Source organism: Anas platyrhynchos, chromosome 20, assembly GCF_047663525.1.
Source record: "Anas platyrhynchos isolate ZD024472 breed Pekin duck chromosome 20, IASCAAS_PekinDuck_T2T, whole genome shotgun sequence".
In the NCBI taxonomy this organism is placed as follows: Eukaryota; Metazoa; Chordata; class Aves; order Anseriformes; family Anatidae; genus Anas; species Anas platyrhynchos.
In genome coordinates this window covers 4,021,690-4,042,538 of record NC_092606.1, presented here as the reverse complement: position 1 = coordinate 4,042,538, position 20,849 = coordinate 4,021,690, and the positions used below count along the sequence as shown (strand labels likewise).

General features: G+C 47.6%; 1 protein-coding gene across 4 annotated transcripts; it reads left to right on the top strand.

Moving 5' to 3' along the window:
• Window positions 1-554: 554 nt before the first annotated feature.
• P2RX5 (purinergic receptor P2X 5) lies at window positions 555-20,105 on the top strand. 4 transcript variants are annotated; one of them, XM_072026202.1, is made up of 14 exons: window positions 555-762; window positions 865-967; window positions 1,182-1,330; window positions 9,191-9,341; window positions 10,769-10,840; window positions 12,166-12,241; window positions 12,599-12,695; window positions 13,166-13,246; window positions 13,988-14,126; window positions 14,896-15,032; window positions 15,737-15,830; window positions 16,375-16,440; window positions 17,179-17,261; window positions 17,699-20,105. In XM_072026202.1, exons 5-14 carry the CDS (start codon window positions 10,790-10,792, stop codon window positions 17,772-17,774), a joined length of 900 nt encoding a protein of 299 aa, XP_071882303.1. In that variant the 5' UTR covers window positions 555-762; window positions 865-967; window positions 1,182-1,330; window positions 9,191-9,341; window positions 10,769-10,789; the 3' UTR covers window positions 17,775-20,105. The 4 variants fall into 4 exon arrangements, with proteins under 4 accessions (XP_071882303.1, XP_012958443.1, XP_005023164.1 ...); XM_005023107.6 differs by lacking the exons at window positions 555-762; window positions 865-967; window positions 1,182-1,330 and adding an exon at window positions 6,543-6,915; XM_072026203.1 differs by lacking the exons at window positions 555-762; window positions 865-967; window positions 1,182-1,330; window positions 9,191-9,341 and adding an exon at window positions 6,777-6,915.
• Window positions 20,106-20,849: the final 744 nt, after the last annotated feature.

Below are 20,849 nucleotides of genomic sequence, written 5' to 3'. Positions count from 1 at the left end.
TCAGTTCTTGCAGTGGGTTATGCTATTTTCCTTTTTAGATGTTTTTTCGTAAATGCATTACAGTGTTCTGTGACTTGTAATTTCCGATGAGTGCCATTCGATCATTTAATTCTTCACAATTGCTGTAGTAGATGCCAAACACATTTGCAGTAATTGGATGGCACTTAAGGGATTAGTGAAGACGGCCAAGATTTTTCAGTCATCCAAGCCACAGCTGGGTTTTTGTGTTGTTTCCATGGAAGTCTTGCTGTGTCTGCTTCTAAATTTATTTGTGATTTGCGTTTTGAATAAAATCCCCTGTGCAAAAGCCTTGTCAACATTGTGGCCCTGCTGCATAGGCCTGACTTTAGTACACTCTGACAGTGGCACAGTTATGCCATCTCCCTGGATGACAGAAGATTTGCAGGTGACACTTTTGGAGTCATTAATTGCCAGCCTCACGCATTAGCAGAATGTTTGGGGTCCAGGTGTGATGGGTGGAGAAGCTGCTGCAGACAACTGGGAGGCCTCTGAGCTGTGAGGGTCATTAATGACTGACCTTTGTACATCACACACATGTACAGGAAGAGTGCTGATCACCCATCCCCATCACACCATCTGTCTTAGCTTTGGTCCTGGCTCTAAATCATTCCAGGTTTGAACATTATCGTCTAGTAGGTCAGCTCAGCCTGACAGATTTTGGCTATTTTTTGCTGTGATATATAGCCAAAGAGTAGGAGGTGTGACAGTGGGTGTTGGCTGACAAGAATTGCTGCATCTGAGGTAGCTTTTTATTTTTTATCTTGAAGGGGAGGATGGATACATTTCGTAATGCTATTTTAATCAGGAGTGATAACAGCTGCTTATGTCTTTCTCATATGCCAGGAAGATTCACAAACCTTGGGTTATAATTCCTTCCATGTGGTCAGAAGCTGGCAGGTTCGTGTATTGGACTCTGGGAGTGTAGACAGCGTGGTGGTTAACAGGAGTAAGTAAAATGGAAGTCTGCTGTTCAGGAAAGCTTATCAGAAAAAGGGCATAAGTAGTTCTTCATTAAGCGCTGGGTGCTGACGTAAAAGAGCATCAGATAGGAGCAATGAAGTGCTTTGTTAGGCCTGAGAGCCTGTTGGGGCAGATTTACTTGGAGGTTAATTGGATTACACTCTCTCAAAAAAGAAATTTCCTGTCTCTTATTATAACAGGATGGATAAGCTGGAATGGAGCTGTGCAGCTGCTAGCGGGTTGCTTCGACACTGCCAGCTTGGCCAGAGCAGCTCCAGTACGTCCGTGCTCCGCTGCTCCCTGTGCTGTGGCTCTGTTTGAGTGTGCGTGGGACACATCAGCTGTGCAGGTAAGGGCTTAGAGCACCATCAGCCTCCAGAGCTAAGGCAAGCTCAGGTGCCGGGCTGGTTGGCTGAGGGGGTTGCTGTTGGAACCTTTTCCTATGTGGGTCAAGTCTAAGTACCGCGAATGTTTTCCTACAGCTGGAAAGAATTGCCAGTTGGTAATTCCAGAGAGGGAAGGGCAGAGGCCTCAGTCTTGGCTTTCTGGGTGTTTACGTGATGAAATTCTCCGCTGGCCAAAGGGGATGAAGGTTTCTCCTCAGCACTGGCTGCAAGGCAGGCAGCCTCTGCTAACAGCTCTCCAGCCAGGACCTGTTCTTACCCTGCCAGGCCAGGGATGATGCACCTTGGCAAAGAAGCAAAAAGGTGGTCGGTCAGGCATGTTTAGGAGTACACATTTCATTAAAAACATTTGTCTTTCAGGCCTTCGATTTAACATTCTCCTCTTACTCCCTAATGATGCTTTTATGGGCTGACTTTAGAAGCTAAAAATTACAGCATAGCACTGTGTAACACTGCCATTCCAGCTGTCATTGCGCTCAATGTCCCACCAATGGTTTATGTGCATTTTTACTGAATTTCTGTTATCTGAGAGTGCTAGCTGTCTCACAGGACAGGGCATGATGGGTTACTTTCATTAGATATGGTGTATTTTTCTTTCTCTCTTTGGTCCTATTCCTCAAGCACTTTCACTTCTCGGGCTGGGAGAGAGGAGTGAATGAAAATGACAGCTGATGATAACAAGAATTCCCGTACGCTATGTAGGATTTTCAAGAGCTGGGAGAGCAACCTGGAAAATTCTTCTTCTGGAAGCAATGAGCTGAATGAAAGAGACAATATATTCTAGAACTCCATCAGGCTTCCATTTTTCAGCTCTACAGACAGGTTTGGATTCTTCTGTGGATAATGACAGAAAGATTCTTCCACACATTACCTTTCTACAAGCCTCTGGCAAATAATATTCTTCCTAAGGTGAGGGGAGGGGAAAAAAAAAAAAAAAAAAAAAGATCTGTATGTTTTTCTAGTAACTCCTGAAAGATTTCATTTTGGGTGTGCACAAGTGCCAGTTACAAGGACATATATTGAGGCTGATTTCTGTCAATTTTTCACTGGCAAGTAGTAATCTCTTTCTTATTTACACTGCAAAGTCACAGCAAGTATTAAAAAGGAAGTTGAATGGAACATTTTTCACTGCAGGTTGCACGCTTCTTTATTCTCAAACTCATTTTCAGAATGCAGGCTGATGTTACTGATTTCCTGTGCTTCAGTGTGCATGTGCTGTGGTTTAGAAGCAGTTTCCTCTTTCAACCTGCTGAACTCTTGCCCTTGTTTTCCTTAGATGTTGACCTAAAGGTATGATTACTGTGAGAAAGAAAAACAAAATGTTAATGGAGAGCTGACTTCTCCCTTTTCCACTGTTCATTTCCTTGCCAAAATAGTTTATCTCTTATTTACGTCCTCTGCTCCTTGCCTCCTTTCTATTTCAGTAGCTGCTCTGGCGCCTCTCTGGATGATGCATCTGCATTGCTCAGGCATTTGCTGCAGGAGCATATTCAGTGCTTCAGAAATGTCTGAGTGTTTTGTGACTCAGCTGTCATTCAGTTGGGAGCTGATGCTTTCTGTTGCACTTGATAGCCCAGTAAAGGGTGGATTGGGGATCGCAGAGAGCAGTAATGCCTAGAGAATGATCACTTGGAACTGAAAGAGAACAAGACAAGTGCCTAAAATGGGTACCTCCAACAGCCACTTGAGGTCTGTACTGGTCAGGGTTGTCTGCTATTGCTTGGAAAATGTGTGGTCCCTGTTGGGCATCACTTAAAGGTAGCACTAGACCATGTTACTGGGTGGAATGTGAAATGTTTCTAACCTACAATGCCATAGAGACAGATGTGACCTTGGTACGTTTTGAATGTCACTATGTCAGGGCAGGGGTCTAAAGTTTAATTTCCACAGTCCCTTTACATGGCCTTTACGGGCTCATGACTGGACTGAAATCAGCTGTGGGTTGGATTAACACCAAAGAGCTACCGGCAGATGGAGAGAAATGTAGATGAGTAGCAGTCTGGGCAGACAAGAGATGTATCTTATACCTACATGTGAATAATGAGAATAATTAGTGACAGCAGTACAAGGAGTTACGTGCAGGTGTGTGTCAGGAATAAAAAGAGAGAGAACGGGAGAGTTTCAGCAGTGGAGGATAAATCCTCCCGGTGAGAATCTCCAGACTGAGTAAATAGCCCTCATGGGAAAGGAGCAGAATTGTTTGTTTTTCCATGGGAAATGGAAGTCCAATAGAGTCCAAGATGTTGGACTCAAGAAGGGAGATATCTTGCAGAAGAGATCCAGCCTGAGTCCCTTGAGAAGGACACAGAGAAACTGCTTTTCTTTGTCTGTAACTGATGGTTAGATTTTAAGTTATTTACTCCCTGCTTCATGAAGCTGCTTGTTTGAACAGCCCGTGGATACTTTGAGAAACACGCCAGTCATCTTGCTTTCCAAGCAACAAAAAAATAAGGTCGTGAGAACTACAAGGTGATGAAATCAATAACTGCAAGAGCATGCCAGCAGCACTGTTGTCAGCAGAAGTCTTTTCCTGTGTCAAGTAACGTTCAGAATATTATCAGGTGCATCTGATAAAAATTGAAACTTCTTGTTCAAAAAGAGCAGTTGCAACTCTGCTTCTACTTGATGGCTCTAAAAAAAAAAAAAAAGAAAAAAAGTCATTTTTTCATGCTCTTTTTCATTAGTGATCAAGTGTGGTTGACATCTTCAGGTTACGCCTGTAACAGGAACACTTTTCTCTCTAAGCAGCATTTTTTCTAACCTGTGTAAATCCATTCTCAGATTAATTAACCTGGAAAGTAATTGCAAAAACTCATAGCAGACCTATGTCTGTTCCACTGAGTTAAACCAGGCCAGGAGGCAACACACTATTTAACTCTTAGCATGGTTCCTGGTCTGACTGTAGCCTGTGCAGCTAGGCTAGCTCACCCAGACAGATAAGGATGTGCCTCCAGGGAAGATGAGGATGGAGAGAGCGGTCTCTGGACAGCACCAAGGGCTGACGTGTCTTCACTGATCCAATACTTTCTTTGTTCATGACTTTGAATACTCTTAGTGCAACAGGAGCAGTGCTGGAAGCAGTCATGAGCCATGAGGCACATAGCCCTGAGACACGGGGTGTGCTGCTGGGTGGCTTGTGCTTGTGGACTTGTCTGATTTAGGAGCAGGTGAGCAGAAGGTCAGCTCCTTCAGCCTGCATTTCTTCCATACTTGTTTCTGGCCCCAGTGACTGCTGTGGCCTCCTTCCTCCCTGCAGAAGTGCGTGTTCTTGGAGATTTTTATTTCCTTGGGTTATTAGATGTTGGAAGAGTTTTTGTTTGTGCTTCAGGCTTTCACAGAGAGGATCTCTGAAACTGCCAGTAGTGACAGTCTGGTCTGCAGGTAAAGAGGAGTAGATACGGTCATCAACCACCATTTGAGGAAGTGGGAACCCATGAACTCTTGAGTGAGAAAGAGGGCTCCAGGAGGAGCTTGGGAAGCAAAAAACATGTTTTGTGAGATTGGTGGTGCGAGGCAGAAAGATACTGCCCATGTGGAGGGAGCAGATAGGGAAAGGAGGGGTCCGGGTGAGCAGGAGGTGAGCAAGAGCAGCCTCTTGCCTCTGCTGAGGCTGAAGGGTGGCTGCAAAGTTTGGGAGGGGGGTTTGGGCTAACCCTGAGCCAGAAGGCAGAGTTCAGAGGGTGCCCGTGGGTGTCCCTCAGCAGCTTGTGTGTTGCCCAGGAGACTCCTTGGGGAAGAGCCGGGTGCTGAAATGATCTCGTGCCATGGGGCTGGCAATAGAGGAGAGCAGCAGCCTCTGGGTTAAAAAGAGCTCACGGGCAGATTTCTGATCTAGTTTTGCAGTTGCTGGAGAAAGGTTTCTTTCACTTTGTGGTAGGAAACTCTAGGGATGGCTGTAGGATGAGGGACAAAACGAGGTATTTTGAGGATATTCATTATTAAACTGTTCGTGATTCTCTTGTGATTTGGAGCAATCTTGGCACACATTCACTAAACGTCTGATCCATCTGTTTAAGTTTGATACAGAATTTAAGGAGAATGAAAGGGAAAATTTCTACAATTCCATAAAACCTGGGATCTTGAGAAATGCTTTTCCCTAGGAAAAGAGTTGCTCAGGGAGGACGTGTGTGTGCTGGAGCAGCTCAGCTCGCTGCACTGTCCGCAGCCTCGATAACGTGGCAGTTCTGCACATCCAGCGGGTGGCTGTGACCCCCTCTCCTGACCTCTGTCCAGGTGTGTATCACAGGTGCGTGCTGTGAAATCTCAAGAGCCTTTCTGGTCCTGACCGAGCCCCCTGAGCTAATTGAGTGCTCAGGTGTGAGCTAATTAGGTGCTTGTGCATGAACGCAGTAAGCCCTGCAGCTTACGCCTGATACACACCTCATCTCTCTGACAAACACCATGTAATAGATGCAGCCTCTGGGCAGTCCCGACCTGGAGCAGCCCCTGGGAGACATCTCCCACCAGTGCACGTGTGTGGGATCCCCATGGAGTGGGCACACTCCATTTCAGGTCCCAGCTTGCTGCTGGAGCTTCTCTTGGTGGGGAAGGCCAGCTCCTTTAGCTCAGATGCTGGAAGATGCTGGCTAACTTCATTTTCCTTCTCAAAGCTCATTCTGTATCCTCCCTCCTTGGTTAAATAATAGTCATTTCATGTCCTTGATTAGGAATCATCTCTTGTACTACTGGCTAGTAAACAACTCTCATCTCAGTGAGGACAAAATCCATTCCTCTCCCTTTGGTATTGCATCAGAAGGTATGTTTTGTACCTAAATGCACCTAGCTCAGCACTCGCTGTGCATTTGGACGAGACTCGATGGTGATTGATCCCTTAATTACATGCAGAATTTATTAGTTTCTTAAATTGTTTTGTTTGTTTGTTTGTTTTGTGGGATGATGCAGTAGCCAGGCAAGTATTTTGGGTGGCTGTTAGGGACCCAAGCTCTCATTGCTCATGCAAATGCTTAAGAAATTAAAAACTTAACCAGGTGTTTTGCCACCATGTGAAGGCTGAAGGCAGGCTTTAATTCTTACCAGGGAGACACTGTGGCTCTGTCACCTTGAATGCCTTAACGTGGCTTCATGCTATTAACGTGTCATTATAAACACCTGCCGACTGGGGGGGGGAAATGAAACGCAGGAGCAACACCGAGGTGGGGGCTTCCCCAGAGAGTAACTCATCTGGAAAGCAGCCAGGGGAAGATATCGTGTTAGTGCAGCTGCCAGTTTCGAACCTGAGCGCTGCTGCCAGCGAGCAGCTGACAGGAGGGAGGAGATCAGCCTCTCGCTCGGAGGGGTTGGTGTGTCAGGTTGCCATGCAGAGCACGTGTGGGTAACGCAAGCGGCAAACGCTGCTCCCTGCCTCAGCCACCGGTGGGGAGCGAGCTGGGAGGATGGGGCAGGTGGCTTGGAAGGGTTTGTTCCTCTCGCTTTTTGATTATAAAACGGAGAAATACGTCATTGCAAAGAACAAGAAGGTGGGGATTCTCTACCGAGTGGTGCAGCTCTCCATCCTGGCTTACCTGGTGGGGTAAGGATTGCTCTGTGTGTGATGTGCTGCTGTGGTTGCCTTTGCTTGCTGGAGGAAGATTGATGTAGGGCGCTCTGCATACAGCGACAGCTCGCTGTGGCAGTGCGGATAGTTAGGTTTATTTATAACACTGCTGTTTTGCAATGTCTAATGAACTCATACCTGATTTTTCACCTGCTAGGGATTGCTAGATTCATCTCTACCTTCCCGATTAGTGCAGTGTTAAAAATAGAGCAAATGGCACTGGGGCTCCGTACTGCATTATTTAAGCCTTTATTTCTGTATTTGGTAGGAAAGCTGCCAAACCTTAATACTTGACTCACTGGAGACAATAGCATTCAGGGCCATGGTTGCTGAGTCTTGGGACAAACCTGGCTTGTCTGCACGGCTGCATGACGTGCTCAAGTCTAAATGGGAGGGAACCAAGCACAAAGTGGCAAATGTCTTTGTGGGAGTGGGCTGCAGCAGCCAGGATTGTGGAGGATGAGGCAGTGTGAATGTCAGCTGCCTTGCATTTATTTCTGAGCTGGGCATGGAGATGGCTACACCATCACTCAGAAAAGGCCCAGTTCTGCCGGAGAAGTGACATGTAACAAACACAGCCGTACTCCTTGCAGCTTGCAGGCTGTGATGTGGGATTATCCAGCCTTCGTGAAACCTCTGATGTTGCTTTTTGCATTTCTGAGGCTTTTCAGAATGTGATTCATAAGCCTCACCCTCACTGTCTGTGCTTTTGGGTCCCCTCACCTTTCTTTCACCTCATGTTTTCATCGATTAAATATAGCAGGGTCATTTTGGCATGCTGGCTTTATTTATAGAAAGGTGTACAGTTTCAGAGCTTTACTTAGCAGGACAGAGATGGAGCCTCAGCACTCTGGTATGTATTAGCTGCTGAAGGAGGAGTGCTGCAGATAAGGTTGCTGAGCACACATCCTCCATTCAGGAGGGACAGAGCAGGAAGAGACTGTGAATGTTCAGAGACTGCCTGGGCCATACAGGCTGTTTTCTTTCCCAGGCACACGTTGCCTTCTGCAGACCTTTGGCACTGTCACCGCTGGTGCCTGCGGTGCCTCCTCTGGGGCTGGGGCTTGCAGCTTTGTCCCAGAGGTGGTTTGTGTTAGCCTGCTGCCTGGCTGCTCGGCTCTGTACCTGTACCTGTTCGGAGGCTGGCTCAGGAGCTGTGCTCATCCAGCCCCTCTGGACTGATTGCATGTGGCTGCTGTTCCCTCCCAGACTCACTGAGGGACACTCCAGAGTCTCTCGTTAAGCTTTCCTAGGAGAGAAGAAGAGTGTTGTTGGAAAAACAGGGTGGTGGATGTTATTACTCAGGCTTGTCAGGCACAGCCTGTGTTGGTGCTGCTCAGCCCCGGAGACGGCTGCTTGTGCTTGCTGGGATGGTGCAGCCCAGGGCTGTGCACTGCAAAGGGGAGCTGTGCCAGCAGCTGCAGCCTGCGTCCCTCCCTCAAAACCTGCCCCAGCACCGTTAGCTTCTTCAAGGGTCTTGGTGATTCGTTGTCTTGGTAGGTGATTTTGACAATACTGTGCAGAAGCAGGAGACATTTCATTTAACTCAGAGAGGTGTTCACCCTGTAACAGGGAGTTCTCGCTGCTTCCAGTGGGAAGAAGGGAGTGAAGCCCTTCCACGGGCTGTTCAGAGAGGAAGCAGCTCTTCCAGATGTGCTTTTGAGAAGCCCAGAGCACAACCCTGGGTGCAGTCACGTTGTTACCATTGCACTGGCTTACAACAGATCCCGGATCCAGCTGAGAACACTCCCTGCAGATCTCAGTTAGCAACACTCAGCTCTCCTGCTTGCAAAGCATCTCCCCAGTTGTGACCTGTTGGTGGACTCATAGCATAACAGCAAGGTGTTAAAATGGGGTTGAATCATTCACTTGTGAAACCAACCACATTTTTCACTGCAACTTGCAAAAGCTTTTGTTATTTTTCACCTTGAGCACAGAGCCCTGCTCTCCCCTCTTTCCACCAAGGTCACTGAGTATAGCACAGGATGTGGAGGCGGGAGGCTTGGTTTTACACCCACTAACCAGTTTCTACACCTTTCACTGTGCAGGTGGTCTTGGTCCTTGGCATACAGTAGATAAGAGCAGCTTGTGACCACTTCATTCTGAACCCACAGTAGTAGTTACAGAGGGTTTGGTGTTATTCAAATATTTTGATCTGCTCTTGAACAGTGTTTGGCCTTAGTGTAAACCTCGAGCTAACCTGTTTTCTGATGTTACTCACTAATGCCGCTGCCTGCTGTGTTCTTTGCAGGTGGGTGTTTGTTGTCAAGAAAGGCTATCAGGACACAGACACATCCCTCCAGAGCTCTGTCATCACCAAGCTGAAGGGGGTGGCCTTCACCAACACCTCGGAGCTGGGGGAGAGGCTGTGGGATGTTGCGGACTATGTTATCCCTCCACAGGTTGGCATCACCCTGCTTCTACCCATCAGGGAGAAAAGCATGTTCCAGTGTGGGTGCTGGTGGAAAGGCTGAAATGATGTGCCCAGGTCTTTCCTGTGAATAAGCAGGAGATTGGCCAGAAGAGAGTACTTCTGTGCCTACTCTTAGGTCTTCCCTACAAATATGAGAGCAACCTTGTCTATCTCGCAAAGGACAATACTTGGCAAACACAACCCGTCAGCAGAAGTCCCACGGATTTCAGTGGGACTGCTCAGCTGAACCTCCTTTCTTGGGCTGGAGCAGATGTGTGCGGGGCAGCCCAGAAGAGGTGGGAGATAGGGGGGAAAAAAATGTGGTGGAAATTGAGTGATGCTTGACGTGCATCCGGCTAAACCTGCCTCGCTTCATTGGCTTGGGCAGTGAGTTGTATAGCTGCTGCTTAAGGAGAAGAGACCAGCAGATGGGGCCTGCTATCATGTTGGAAACTGCTGAACTGTGCTTGCTAGGGGCTGCTTGTTTGTGTGCTTCCCCTGCTAGCATCTGCCACGTGTGCGTGAAAGGGCACGAGGGAAAATCGTGATTCTGTGCTGACGGGGCAGAAAGCTGTAAATTGAACAATTTACGTGTCTGTACGTAAGAACAAGGCTTCACCTTCTTTCTGCTGCATCCCTTGTTTGCTCAGATCTGTAGATTTGTGCTCTGCATCTCCACCAGTTCTAGCATGCAGCCTTCCTGCCAGCTGTTGATCTCCAACCAACATGTGCCGTGCAGCTGGAAGGCCAGGCAGCAGGCTTGCACTGCCTCTTGTGCAAGCTGTAGGGAGCCGTGGGACCCTTAGCAAGTAGCTGGTTGTGCGTACCCAGAAATTAAATGCTGGCGTTGACTGGTATTTTAACTTGCCAGATGTTTCTTCTGTGGCACAAGCACTGGTCTTTTTACTGGGAGTCCTTGTAGTGGGGCACGCTGCATAACTACAGCCAGCTCTGCCTCTGGGCTGCTGTGCCCAAATAACGCGGATATCTGGGCTACAGCACCAGGAACTCCAATGTGGCTGGGCAATAAGGCTGCAATATGGAATCCAGCACAACCATGGCGATGGTAGACCCTGGGCTCCCAGTGAAACACGGGAACTTCCATGGGCTGTGAGTGCCAGTGCCACACCGTAACCTGGGACAGCTGCAGCTTGCTGTGATTTCAGCCCTCACCTGCTTTTTGTAACGGACTGATCACTGCACCTCCCTGTGCCAGAGCTTCCCCAGCTGTGTGAGTGACTGGCAATATCTAAACTCATCCAAAAGACTACTCAGACAGAGCTCTGTTGCATCGCAGCTTGAAAAGCACCAGGAGAGAGGGAAGTGTTACTGTTCTGCAGAGAATTGCATTTTTCTTGTAAGAGGTTCTCTAAAATAGGTTTTCTGAACCTTCTTGCCTTGCTTTGTTTATTCTAGGGTGAAAACGTCTTCTTTGTCATGACGAATCTGATTGTGACCCCAAACCAGAAGCAAGCTACGTGTCCTGAGGTAGGAAGAACTGAGCCCCCTGGCCCCCCGACCCCTACAAAACTGGGGATAAGAACTGACAGAGGACACTCGGGGAGCAGTGAACACGGGAAGGATAAAAGGCGAACGCTGTTTCTCTGTACTATTATATCTCAGTTGGGAAAGTTGGACTGGTTACTGCAAACCTGGGAGGCTCAATCCTCTTAATTTCCAGAGGCACTGGTCATGTAGAGTCTCGCTTGACTTTAGTTGAAGGTGTTGGATGTCTGCCCAGCTGGAGATGAGACCAGAATAGGGATTATTTAGGGTCAGAAAAGGCCATGGGAAAACAACTTAGAGGTGACTCAGTCTGTTTACTGGTAAGGAGACTTTCTAAGAGCCCCATCCTGCAAAGGGCTGAACATTCAGGCTTTCAGTGCTTTCAGGACACTGTGAAGGTGCTTAGCACCTTCCAGAATGTGTCTTATGGGCCAAAAGCACAAGGTTTTAAACCCTGACATATTTAAATGACCTCTTTGGACACATGGTTCAGAATGGGCTGGAGCCTGAGGGGACGAGGATGCTGGCCATACAAGGAGTGTTGTCGGCATGCAGCAATGATTAATTTTCCTTATCACAAGCACAGGGGTAACCCAGGCCCAAGAGCACAGCTTGTTTGGTAAGGACACGGCTGTCCTCTAGTGGCTGCATTAACCCAGCATGCAGCCAAGAGAAGGGCAAGTTTGGGCGCCCAGAACTTGTTGCTTAAATCAAAGATACCGTCACCTCCTAAGGTGAAGTACTGCGGTCTCCTGCTTATTTTTGGTGACTGGTAGGAAGTGATGCCTGGGTTTTTCCACAGCTTGTTCCTCTCCAGATTGAGCAGAGGCCAAAAGCAGGACGTCTTAGCTAAAGTGTAGTGTTGCTGGCGCTGTGCTACTGCCAAGATATTTGCACCCAGCCTGCAGTTACTGCTTCAGCTGCGCATTTTCGCTGTTCACCATCCTGTAGATGATTCACCCTACAACAGCGTTACTTAATTACCCCTCTGAGTCAGTCTCAGGAGCATCACTGGACTGAATTAGCCTGGAGAGTGAGACTGGGATTTCGTGGAGTTTGTAGATTTATGCCCTCAGTGCTGGGCAGAACATCCCCATGCTTTGCTCACTGACCAAGCACCTGCTCCCAGCCAGGTTATGCATGAGCAGTGCGAGGTCGGATGCAGCCCTTCGGTGTGGCTGCCTGCCCTCTCCTCTCCTGCCTGCCCAGGTGCTTCCTCAGCTTGTTTGTGCAGTGAAATGTGCGCAGCTCTGCTGCTGCCTTGTGTCCTGTCACAGGTCTCACTTCTGTCCTCTTCCACTTTGCAGAGTGCCAGCATTCCTGATGCCCTGTGTTACAAGGATGGGGACTGCCCGGCCGGGCAAGCAGTGGTGGCTGGCAACGGTAAGGAAGGGGGACCTCCTTCTGAACTGTTTCTGGTAGAGGCAGGTTTCTTCAGAGACATCGGCCTGGTTTACAACCCCACAGATCTCTGATTTCAGAGAGCAGCTATAACTTTATTTTCTTCACTATCTTTCATTACGATTTTTGCCTTGTTTACAGCTCTGTGATGGCTAGACCAAAAGAACCCCAGGCTGCTCAGAGAAGCAACAAGAGAGTGGTTGTTCCAGCCGAGGGGCCCTTTCACAGCAGGGAGGAGGGCTTAGGGTGGCGGTGAAAAGCATGATTTTCATTTACCCTGTAGGCAAGGCGAGGCAGCGGCTGCTCTGTGTGACCATTTCTGTGCTGTCTGTGCTGCAGGAGTTAAGACTGGCCGTTGTTTGAAAGAAAGGGACAGCATCAGAGGGACTTGCGAGATATTGGCCTGGTGCCCAGTGGAGAAAAGATCCAAGCCCAAGTATGTGGCTGTCCTATGCTGTTTCCAAGCTCAAGTTGCTTGGCTTGTGTGTCATTCAGGGCAGTGTCTGGGTTCTCTCTGCTTGGATGTCTGCTTGAATGTCAGCTATTCCAGTGCAGGAGGGAGCTCTGCTCGGCCCTCAGCGGGACTGGTCCTCTGCTCCCCCTGCTTTGCTCACTGGCTATCCCAGGGCTGTGTCCAGCTCTCAGTGCTCCCTCTCAGCCTGCATGCTCCTCACTAACAGCTTGCTGGCAGTGTGGGGTGAGTGGCTTGTCTGCCAGGGAAAGGGCAGAGCTGGGATCTGGCTGTGGAAGTGCAGAATCTGGCTGCTGAAGCTCTAAGCTCTGAGCAGAGGATGCACCCTGCAGAAGCACCACAGGATGGTACCTAGCTGTTTCTTAAATGGCAGTTCCAGTTAAACATGTGCACAGAGTACAAAATTTAATGTGGAACAAACCTTTCTCTTCCAGGAAACCACTTCTTGCCAGCGCAGAAAACTTCACTGTTTATATCAAGAACTCGATCCGGTTCCCCAAGTTCAAGTTCTCCAAGTAAGTGCAGGTGCTCGGAGGTCCCCGTATCCTCTCCATCACAGAGCCAGTAATCCTGATTTGCTCCATTGTCCTTCTCCTGCACGAGGGATAGGATGGGAAAGTTAATGTTTCCTCTTCTGAGGCACAGACTGTGTGAGAGTAAGTTGATAAGGTTATCCATCACCAAACGTGGTCTGTGGTGGCTCCTACAGCATGGGATGCAGCTGGGGAATGCTCCTAAGGCAACGGAGCTGTTCCTCAGACAGTGCATAGTCAGGTTTCTGAGCTGCTTCTGCTCCCAGATATTCCTCCTCTTCCATAAAAATGAATCTGTTTGCGTTTGCTGCTGCAACTCTTGCTACAATAAGACGGAAAGAGGGTGTAGAAGGAAGTGTGGTTTTGCTGTTCTGCTGGGCTCAGCTAGACATTTCTAGTACCCTTATTTGTTAACTTAAGAAGAGCAAATGGTCCTGGAGTCCTCTATCAGCCTGCTCCACGCAAGGCCTTCTTTGAACCCAGATTCAGCTGACCCAGTGCCCAGCTAGCCTTTTTGTGTGAGCCGACTGCTTTCCCTAGGCCAGCAGTAGAGAAGCTCACAGGGTGACAAAAAAAAAAAAAAGAATAGCTGGTGGCAAGGTGCCATTTCTGTTCTGCTTGTGGGATGCTGAAGAAACCTTTTGTCTCTGCAGCCTTGGGGGTGTAGGCTGTGTAGGCAAGCAAAGAGGGACACAAGATGGCTTCCCCTCTTCCCACATGCAGGATGAACGTGCTGGTAACCGACAACGAGTCCTACCTGAAAAGCTGCCGCTACAGCACGGAGCATCCCTACTGCCCCATCTTCCTCCTGGGGAACATCGTCAGATGGGCCGGGAGCGACTTCCATGAAATGGCTTTGGAGGTAGGAGTGTGTTTTTCCAGCTCGCTGTACTGCTCACTGGGTGGCTGTGAGGCCCAGGGATCTGCCTCCCAACCAGGCTTGCAAGAAATAATGCTGTTTCTTAAAATCACACTGGTCCCATTTATCCTGTTCCCAGGGAATGGGAAGCAGGGCAGTGTAGGTCCTCTGGAAGAGATGCTTGGGTCAGGTTTCTGTTATTTAGGGCTGCTTAGAAAACGCTGCTCAAGATTACTAAACCACTGGCTTAGACCCAGAACCCTGGGATGTCAGCGGTGCTCCCCCTGCTCTGGAAACACCCCATAAGGTTGCCTTTGTGGGGAGAGCCAGGTTCACAGGCCCATTTCTGCAGGGATGTCAGGAGCTGCAACGTCAACCAGACGGCAACCTGGCTGTAGCACAGGGCAGGGAGATGGAGTCAGTCTGAGGCATCCTGGGGAGCATGGGGTGAGGAGTGCAGGCTTTGTGCTGGCTTTCACACTTGTGACCTTTATCCCCGCATTAAAGAGCGTCTTCTCCACTGAAGTATGTTATAGGCACTTAATGAAATCGGGATGGGAAGCCACCTCCTGGGATCCCAGCACAAGCAAAACTAGGGTTGTGTGAAGAGTAATGTGATTATTATCGTAGGCTTAGTCTGTCCACAGTCGTGTGTCCAGAAATGCATCTGTTCTTGTTCCCAGGGAAAACTTGCCCTAGGGTCTGACAAAGTTGAAGACAGACTGGTTGAACTAAGCTTAAAAAACTCACACTGTCTCTCTCTTTCGTTAAGGGTGGTGTGATAGGAATTCAGATTGAATGGAACTGTGATCTTGATAAAGCCCCTTCTGAATGTAATCCTCACTATTCTTTTAGCCGGCTGGATAACAAGTTTGCAGAAAAGTCCATCTCTTCTGGGTACAACTTCAGGTGAGTAAAGAGGAGAATGTGATGCAGTACCTGCAGTCGGGCTGAGCTGGTCTGACTCACTGGTGCTGGAGGTTTGCAGCGAGGTAGTACCAGACTGGACTGTGCCAGGCACTGCCCCAGCCAGGCACGCTGCTTCAGGGGAGGGAAGGAAGGAGGGAGGGAGTCATGCCCATGGCAAGCTCCTCACTTTCCAGGCACTTGCCCAAGCAATTATCCTCCGTGTGCTGCCTGCACCAGATTCCTGATGCATGCGCTGTAATTTCCAGCTTGAAAACCAAGATCATTTATGACCTCTGCCAGTTCCTTCATAACCAGTACTACCCACTGCTCCTCTGCCTGATTCCCAGTCAATTAACTGCCAGCAAGACCCATAGGTTCAGGCCATGATATCCCTGTTGCAGTATGTTTCTTTTCCATATTCCACATGGCAATGGGAAAGGAACGTCCAGAGAAGCTGCACCTCTGCTATAACCACATGTAGATGCTTCCCAGTCTGAGTGGCTTTCTGATACCATCAGCTAAGAAACACGCTGAGAAGTGCCTGACTTGATTGGCACTGGGAGACTTGGTGTGGGAACCAGGCTTGAAAGATAAAGCTGGTTTTGATAGAGGAATAGATCCGTTTGAACAGATGGGTGAACTCGGATGGGTTCTTGTGTGTGGGGACAGATGATGGAGTTAAAATTGGCATTGTTCCGTTCCAGGTTTGCCAAATATTACCGGGATGCTAACGGGGTTGACTACCGGACACTCTTTAAAGCATATGGAATCCGTTTTGATGTGATGGTGAATGGCAAGGTGAGGTTCCAGGCCAGAGTATTTCTTAGCCTGGAGTGGGAGTGGGAGAAGGGGGGAGACACTTCTCAGTGAAAGGGCAGCTTTGGGATGAGAACAGCTTCTCTGGCTTGTTGTAGGAAAGAGCTCTTGCCATTTATCTATGTGGAGCTAACCCTGCATAAGACAGGAGATGACCTGGAGTGCGGACAAGGTCAAGGTCAGCCGTCTGCATCTCTTACACCTAAAAACAGTCTCATGTAAAGTCCAGCAGATGCAATTTTTCCCCGGAGACTTGATTTCCACGTGCATGTGCTGGAGAAAGAGACGCCTAATCCAGAGATGACGCAAGTACAGAAATGCAGCCATGAGCAGTTGGCGCTGAGACACAGACAGACTGTTAGCCTCTAAAATTGTTCACTGCAAATTTTTCTGTGGTTGTGCTCGCTGCTTGCTAACAAAACACACCCACAGGCACTAGTAGCTTCCCCTGTGTAATACCACACCCTTAAGTTTGTTTCTTGGATTGTGCTTTCACTGAATATTTCATGACCCGTTTTTCTTTTAGGCAGGGAAATTTAACATCATTCCCACCGTTATCAATATCGGTTCAGGGCTTGCTCTCATGGGGGCGGTAAGTTGGTGTATTTTGTTACAGTAACATATTGGGACCCCGATCTGTCATTTAGCTGTTAGAGGGATAAAATGCGACCATTTGTTTGCGTTTTCTCCAGCAGAGGCTTTGCTACTTTGGCTGCTCAGTCAGGTGTATGTCTGTGTCCTGTCCTAAAGGCATTTGTATCTTGTAGTCTCCTACAAATTATTCTTCTTTAACGTTCATTGTAATTTAGATCTGAACATATCCTTCTCTACTTTGAGATAAAACATGGTAGAGTAAAAAACCTGAACTGTGCTGGCTGATTTCAGCTCTGTTACCATGGAAAGGGCAAACACTGTGACAACTGTGATGTACTCAATTACTACACCCTGCTGGCCATAAAATACCCCAGGCAGAGTTTTTTTCCATGCCTGCCCTCCAATTCTAATTATGCATTAGCTCTTGAGCTGAGATATTCTAGTGTTTAGTAGCTCACCTGTCAGCTCTGTCTGCATGATGCCTTTTCTGAAAGATCTAGGCACCTAGGGACAAAACAAAGGCATCAAAGGGAATTTGGCGCAAGGATGAGTAACTGCAGGCCCAGCACATTACCCAGGAGGAGAGCTCGTTGCATGTTATGCAGCCTGGGGGAGTTTGGGGTGGGGGACAGCAGTGTCCCTGTGGGGAGATGGGTTTGCTCCATGACAAATGTCATTGTTACAGGCCATGATGAATTCTTTCTGTTTTTTGTTTGTTTGTTTGTTTGTTTTGCAGGGAGCTTTCTTTTGCGACCTGGTGCTGCTGTATCTGATTAAAAAGAGTAACTTTTATCGAGGCAAGAAGTATGAGGAAGTAAAGTAAGGAGGCTTGGCTTTTCTGTTTAAATGTAATGGCTTTATTGTCATGACTAATAGAAATAGGAGGAGATACGGGAACGCAGTAAACTTTAATGGCAAACAAAAGCCAGTTCCAGGAAATTATATTCCTCCAAATGAGTTTAGCCAAGTTTCTCCCTCCCTCATTCATTGCTGCAGTTAGCTGGGAAACGAGGGAAGCTGCTGTATCATGGTTGGTCTATAAATGGCCTTGCACTGTCAGTTCGTAATGACTGCAGATGGAATTGGGACAGCTCCAAGGGCTCCAGAGCCTCGTGAAACTGAGAATTGGAGCTTTAGGTGTGACAGCCTTTGTGGTAAGGTGTGGTAAGGCCTGGCTGGGAACCTCTTCTCTGTGTTGCCTCCTGAAACAGAAATAGCCTGCTTGCCTTTTCTGTCATCCTTGCTTGTCTCCTCAGGTCCAGTTCCAGGAAATCATTATCTAGCCCTACTCTGAATGGGAATCAGAGCCCTGACCAACTCGGTGGGCTCTAGGCACAGTGATGGGGCCATCAGCTGGAATCACGTTCCAGGAAAACCACACAGGTGTGAGATGACACTGGGACTGGGAAGTGGAGATACCCAGATGAGATCTACCATCTATTATTGGGATTCCCAGAGGAAAAAAAATCCTTTACAGAACACCCTTCCTTCCCTGAGACGTTCTCTGGTATCCTGAGCTTGCAACACCTGTGTCATCACTATGGATTTATAAGACTATTTTATAAGAGGAAAAAGAAGGCACCAAATGAATGTTTTTATATTTATTGATAGATATATCTGTACCTATGTTAACAGCCAGCATTATCCTGTGGCTGTGCTTTGCTTTTAAGTGCTAAAGAGCGGTGATGTGAAACACCAGTGACATTTTGAGGAGGGTTGAGGCCAAGAATCAACCCGTCTCCTGCTCCACTGGTTTGCAGCCACAGCTTCCGACTCCCGCTTTTATTATTTGCAAGATTAGATATAAAGCAGCAGGACTGCTCATGTCAGGAAGTGCAAGGAAATGCAACATTTCAGCAACCCTCAGAGCCCAGAAGAAAGTGGTTTAGTATCCTACGCCACCCAGGCCGAGTGGGCCTGTTTTGGAGCGAGGGGCAGGTGCTTTCACTGCTGTGTGTTGTAACCACTAGGGCTGGAAGCAGAGCTCCTCCAGGAAAAGCCTTTACAACAGCTGCCGCAAGGTGCTCCGCTCCTCTCTTCTGGGAGCATCAGGAGACTGAGCCTGCCACAGCTCTGAGTGGGGAAATCGATTTCAGCCATGGCTGGGTCCCAGCTACCTCATCTGCTACCCAGATTCTCCGTTTGTAGTTAACCAGATAACCAACCAGTATTTCAGAGCACAAGGAAGGCAACACGTGCAGAGGGGTATTTTGAAGCAAGACAGGGACACGTGTTCTTGTGGTTGGTGGGAAGGGTTTTAGCATACTGAAAAACATGGTGCTGGGAATATGTGCATGGAGATGGTTCTCCCTTCTTTGCTTAGTGCCTGGTTTCATTTGCTAGTGATTGTGCTTTCTGTATCGCTTACTAATTGCTCATGGTGGAGAGAGATCTGGAAGGGGCACTTCATGCTTCTGCCTTGTTTTGTAGTACCCTGAAAGTACTGCCAGTACTGTGGAGACTGAAAAGGGGAGCTGTCAGGTAAAACAGACTTTGCCAGCTTCTTCCAAATACACCAACAGGAAGTAAAAATAGAAGACAGATGTCCACTATTTCAACACTTTGGTATCTTTCAAGAGCCACTGGTGGTTTGTTATTTCGCAAGATAAAGTAACTGCAGCCCATTTTGTGAATTTATGCTCAAGTGGGGCTGCAACTACTCTAAAAGAAAGCAACGCTATTATTATTAATTTTCAACTTAAAGTTGGCGTTTGTTTGAGCTAGCAGGAACTGACTCACCAGCTTCTGAAGACGGTAGGTGAATGTTCCTGTCCTTGACGTATTGGTCCTTTCACTTCAAGCCTCTGCACCACGGCTTGGCACGAACTGATCAGTGTTCTGTAAATGCCACTGGTCACCATTAGCCAGTTGTTCTGATAAGACTGTTTCCATCCACTCTTTGACTATCAAGATTTAAAGGGCTCCTGCTGCAGCACCCTTCTGTATTGTCAGGACAGGTGTAGAGAGGATTACAGCAGCATTACAGAAGGCTGCTGTGATCTGTTACAGGGAAACAGCGAGCCCCACCTACCTCTGCTTTAACTGCTCTGAAGTGATTACTCCGAGACTGACTCTAAATGAGAACTCACCTGTGTTAGCAGTGGCAAAGTCTGAACTCAGTCATTGGTAGCAAAGCCCACCCAGTCTCATTCACTCCCTCTGCTCCTGCTAAGTAAATATTAACTAGTCTAACACATAGCTATAAATGGAGTTAAACACTGGAGATAAAGTAATTTAGGATGAGCTATGGACCTCTGATGCTATAGTTACAGCCAAAATATCTCTAGGCAAACGTGAGTCACCCTGTGTACAACGGACAGGCTGCCCTAGGCAGCCTTTTGAAACTACCACACTAGTGAAACAGCTCAGAATTTTGGCTGTCAGGGCTTCATTCTGTTTAAATAATTGCTAGATGGTGAAACACATGGCGAAGGCCAAGGCATCACTGAGACCAAATAGCTCATCCTAACAGTAAAGCTGACTGTTCTACTGAAGTCAGTGCTTCAACTTGACAAAACAGACCAAAGCTATTTCCTGAATTTAAGTCTTTGCGGGGCTTTAGCACCCCAAAATTCACTAGAATGTTTTTCCCTTCTTTATACTGTTCATTTAATTCAATTTGCACAATTGTGATTAATAAAACAACCAGACTGCTCCTTACGAGCTTGTTTCTTGAGCTTGATTTTTCTTTTTTAATTTGATGTACAGCAATAAACTGTGTTACTTTAGGGTAATGCTCTCTAAGATGCTCTGTAAAACACGGTCTCTAGGTTGCACATACCTGTTTCCCTTTGTCATACGTACTTATGTTAAGCAATTCAAGTAAGGGTCTAGAAAGTATTTCAATGGTGCAGGTGTTTAAAAGATATTCATTAATGCATGAAAAGTGGTGGCTGTTTTCTGATGGTATGAATCTGCCAAAGCATACAACTGAGGGGATTGAAAATGTGACCTCCTCCAAAAAAGGTACCCAACTTAAGCAGTGTTTATAGTTTCAGATCCACCTTTTTGTATAACTATGCATTTCACCAGAACTTGACTCTTCTGTAAAGTATCTTTAAATACAGAATCTAATGTTTTAAAACCTTTGTGTAACAAACCATTAATCTTTTATAATGGTCTGGTAAGGCAATGATGGCCTCAATTAACTAGATGAAGCAGTGTGGGGTTGTGGAAGAAAATACACAACAAAACCCAACGGTTGTGCAAGTGTGATTGCTGGCTGTAGGTAAGAGGCTCCAAGCACTGTTTGCACAAGCAGCTCTAGAGCAAAGACACAGCACCTCTGTAGTGGGTGATCAAATTGTCCTTTCTGTCCCTACCAGACATGGCACCACAGCACACCGCTCAGTTGCAGGAATCCTAATGCTTGAACAAGCCTCAGCTAGCAGGTAATGACACCGTGTG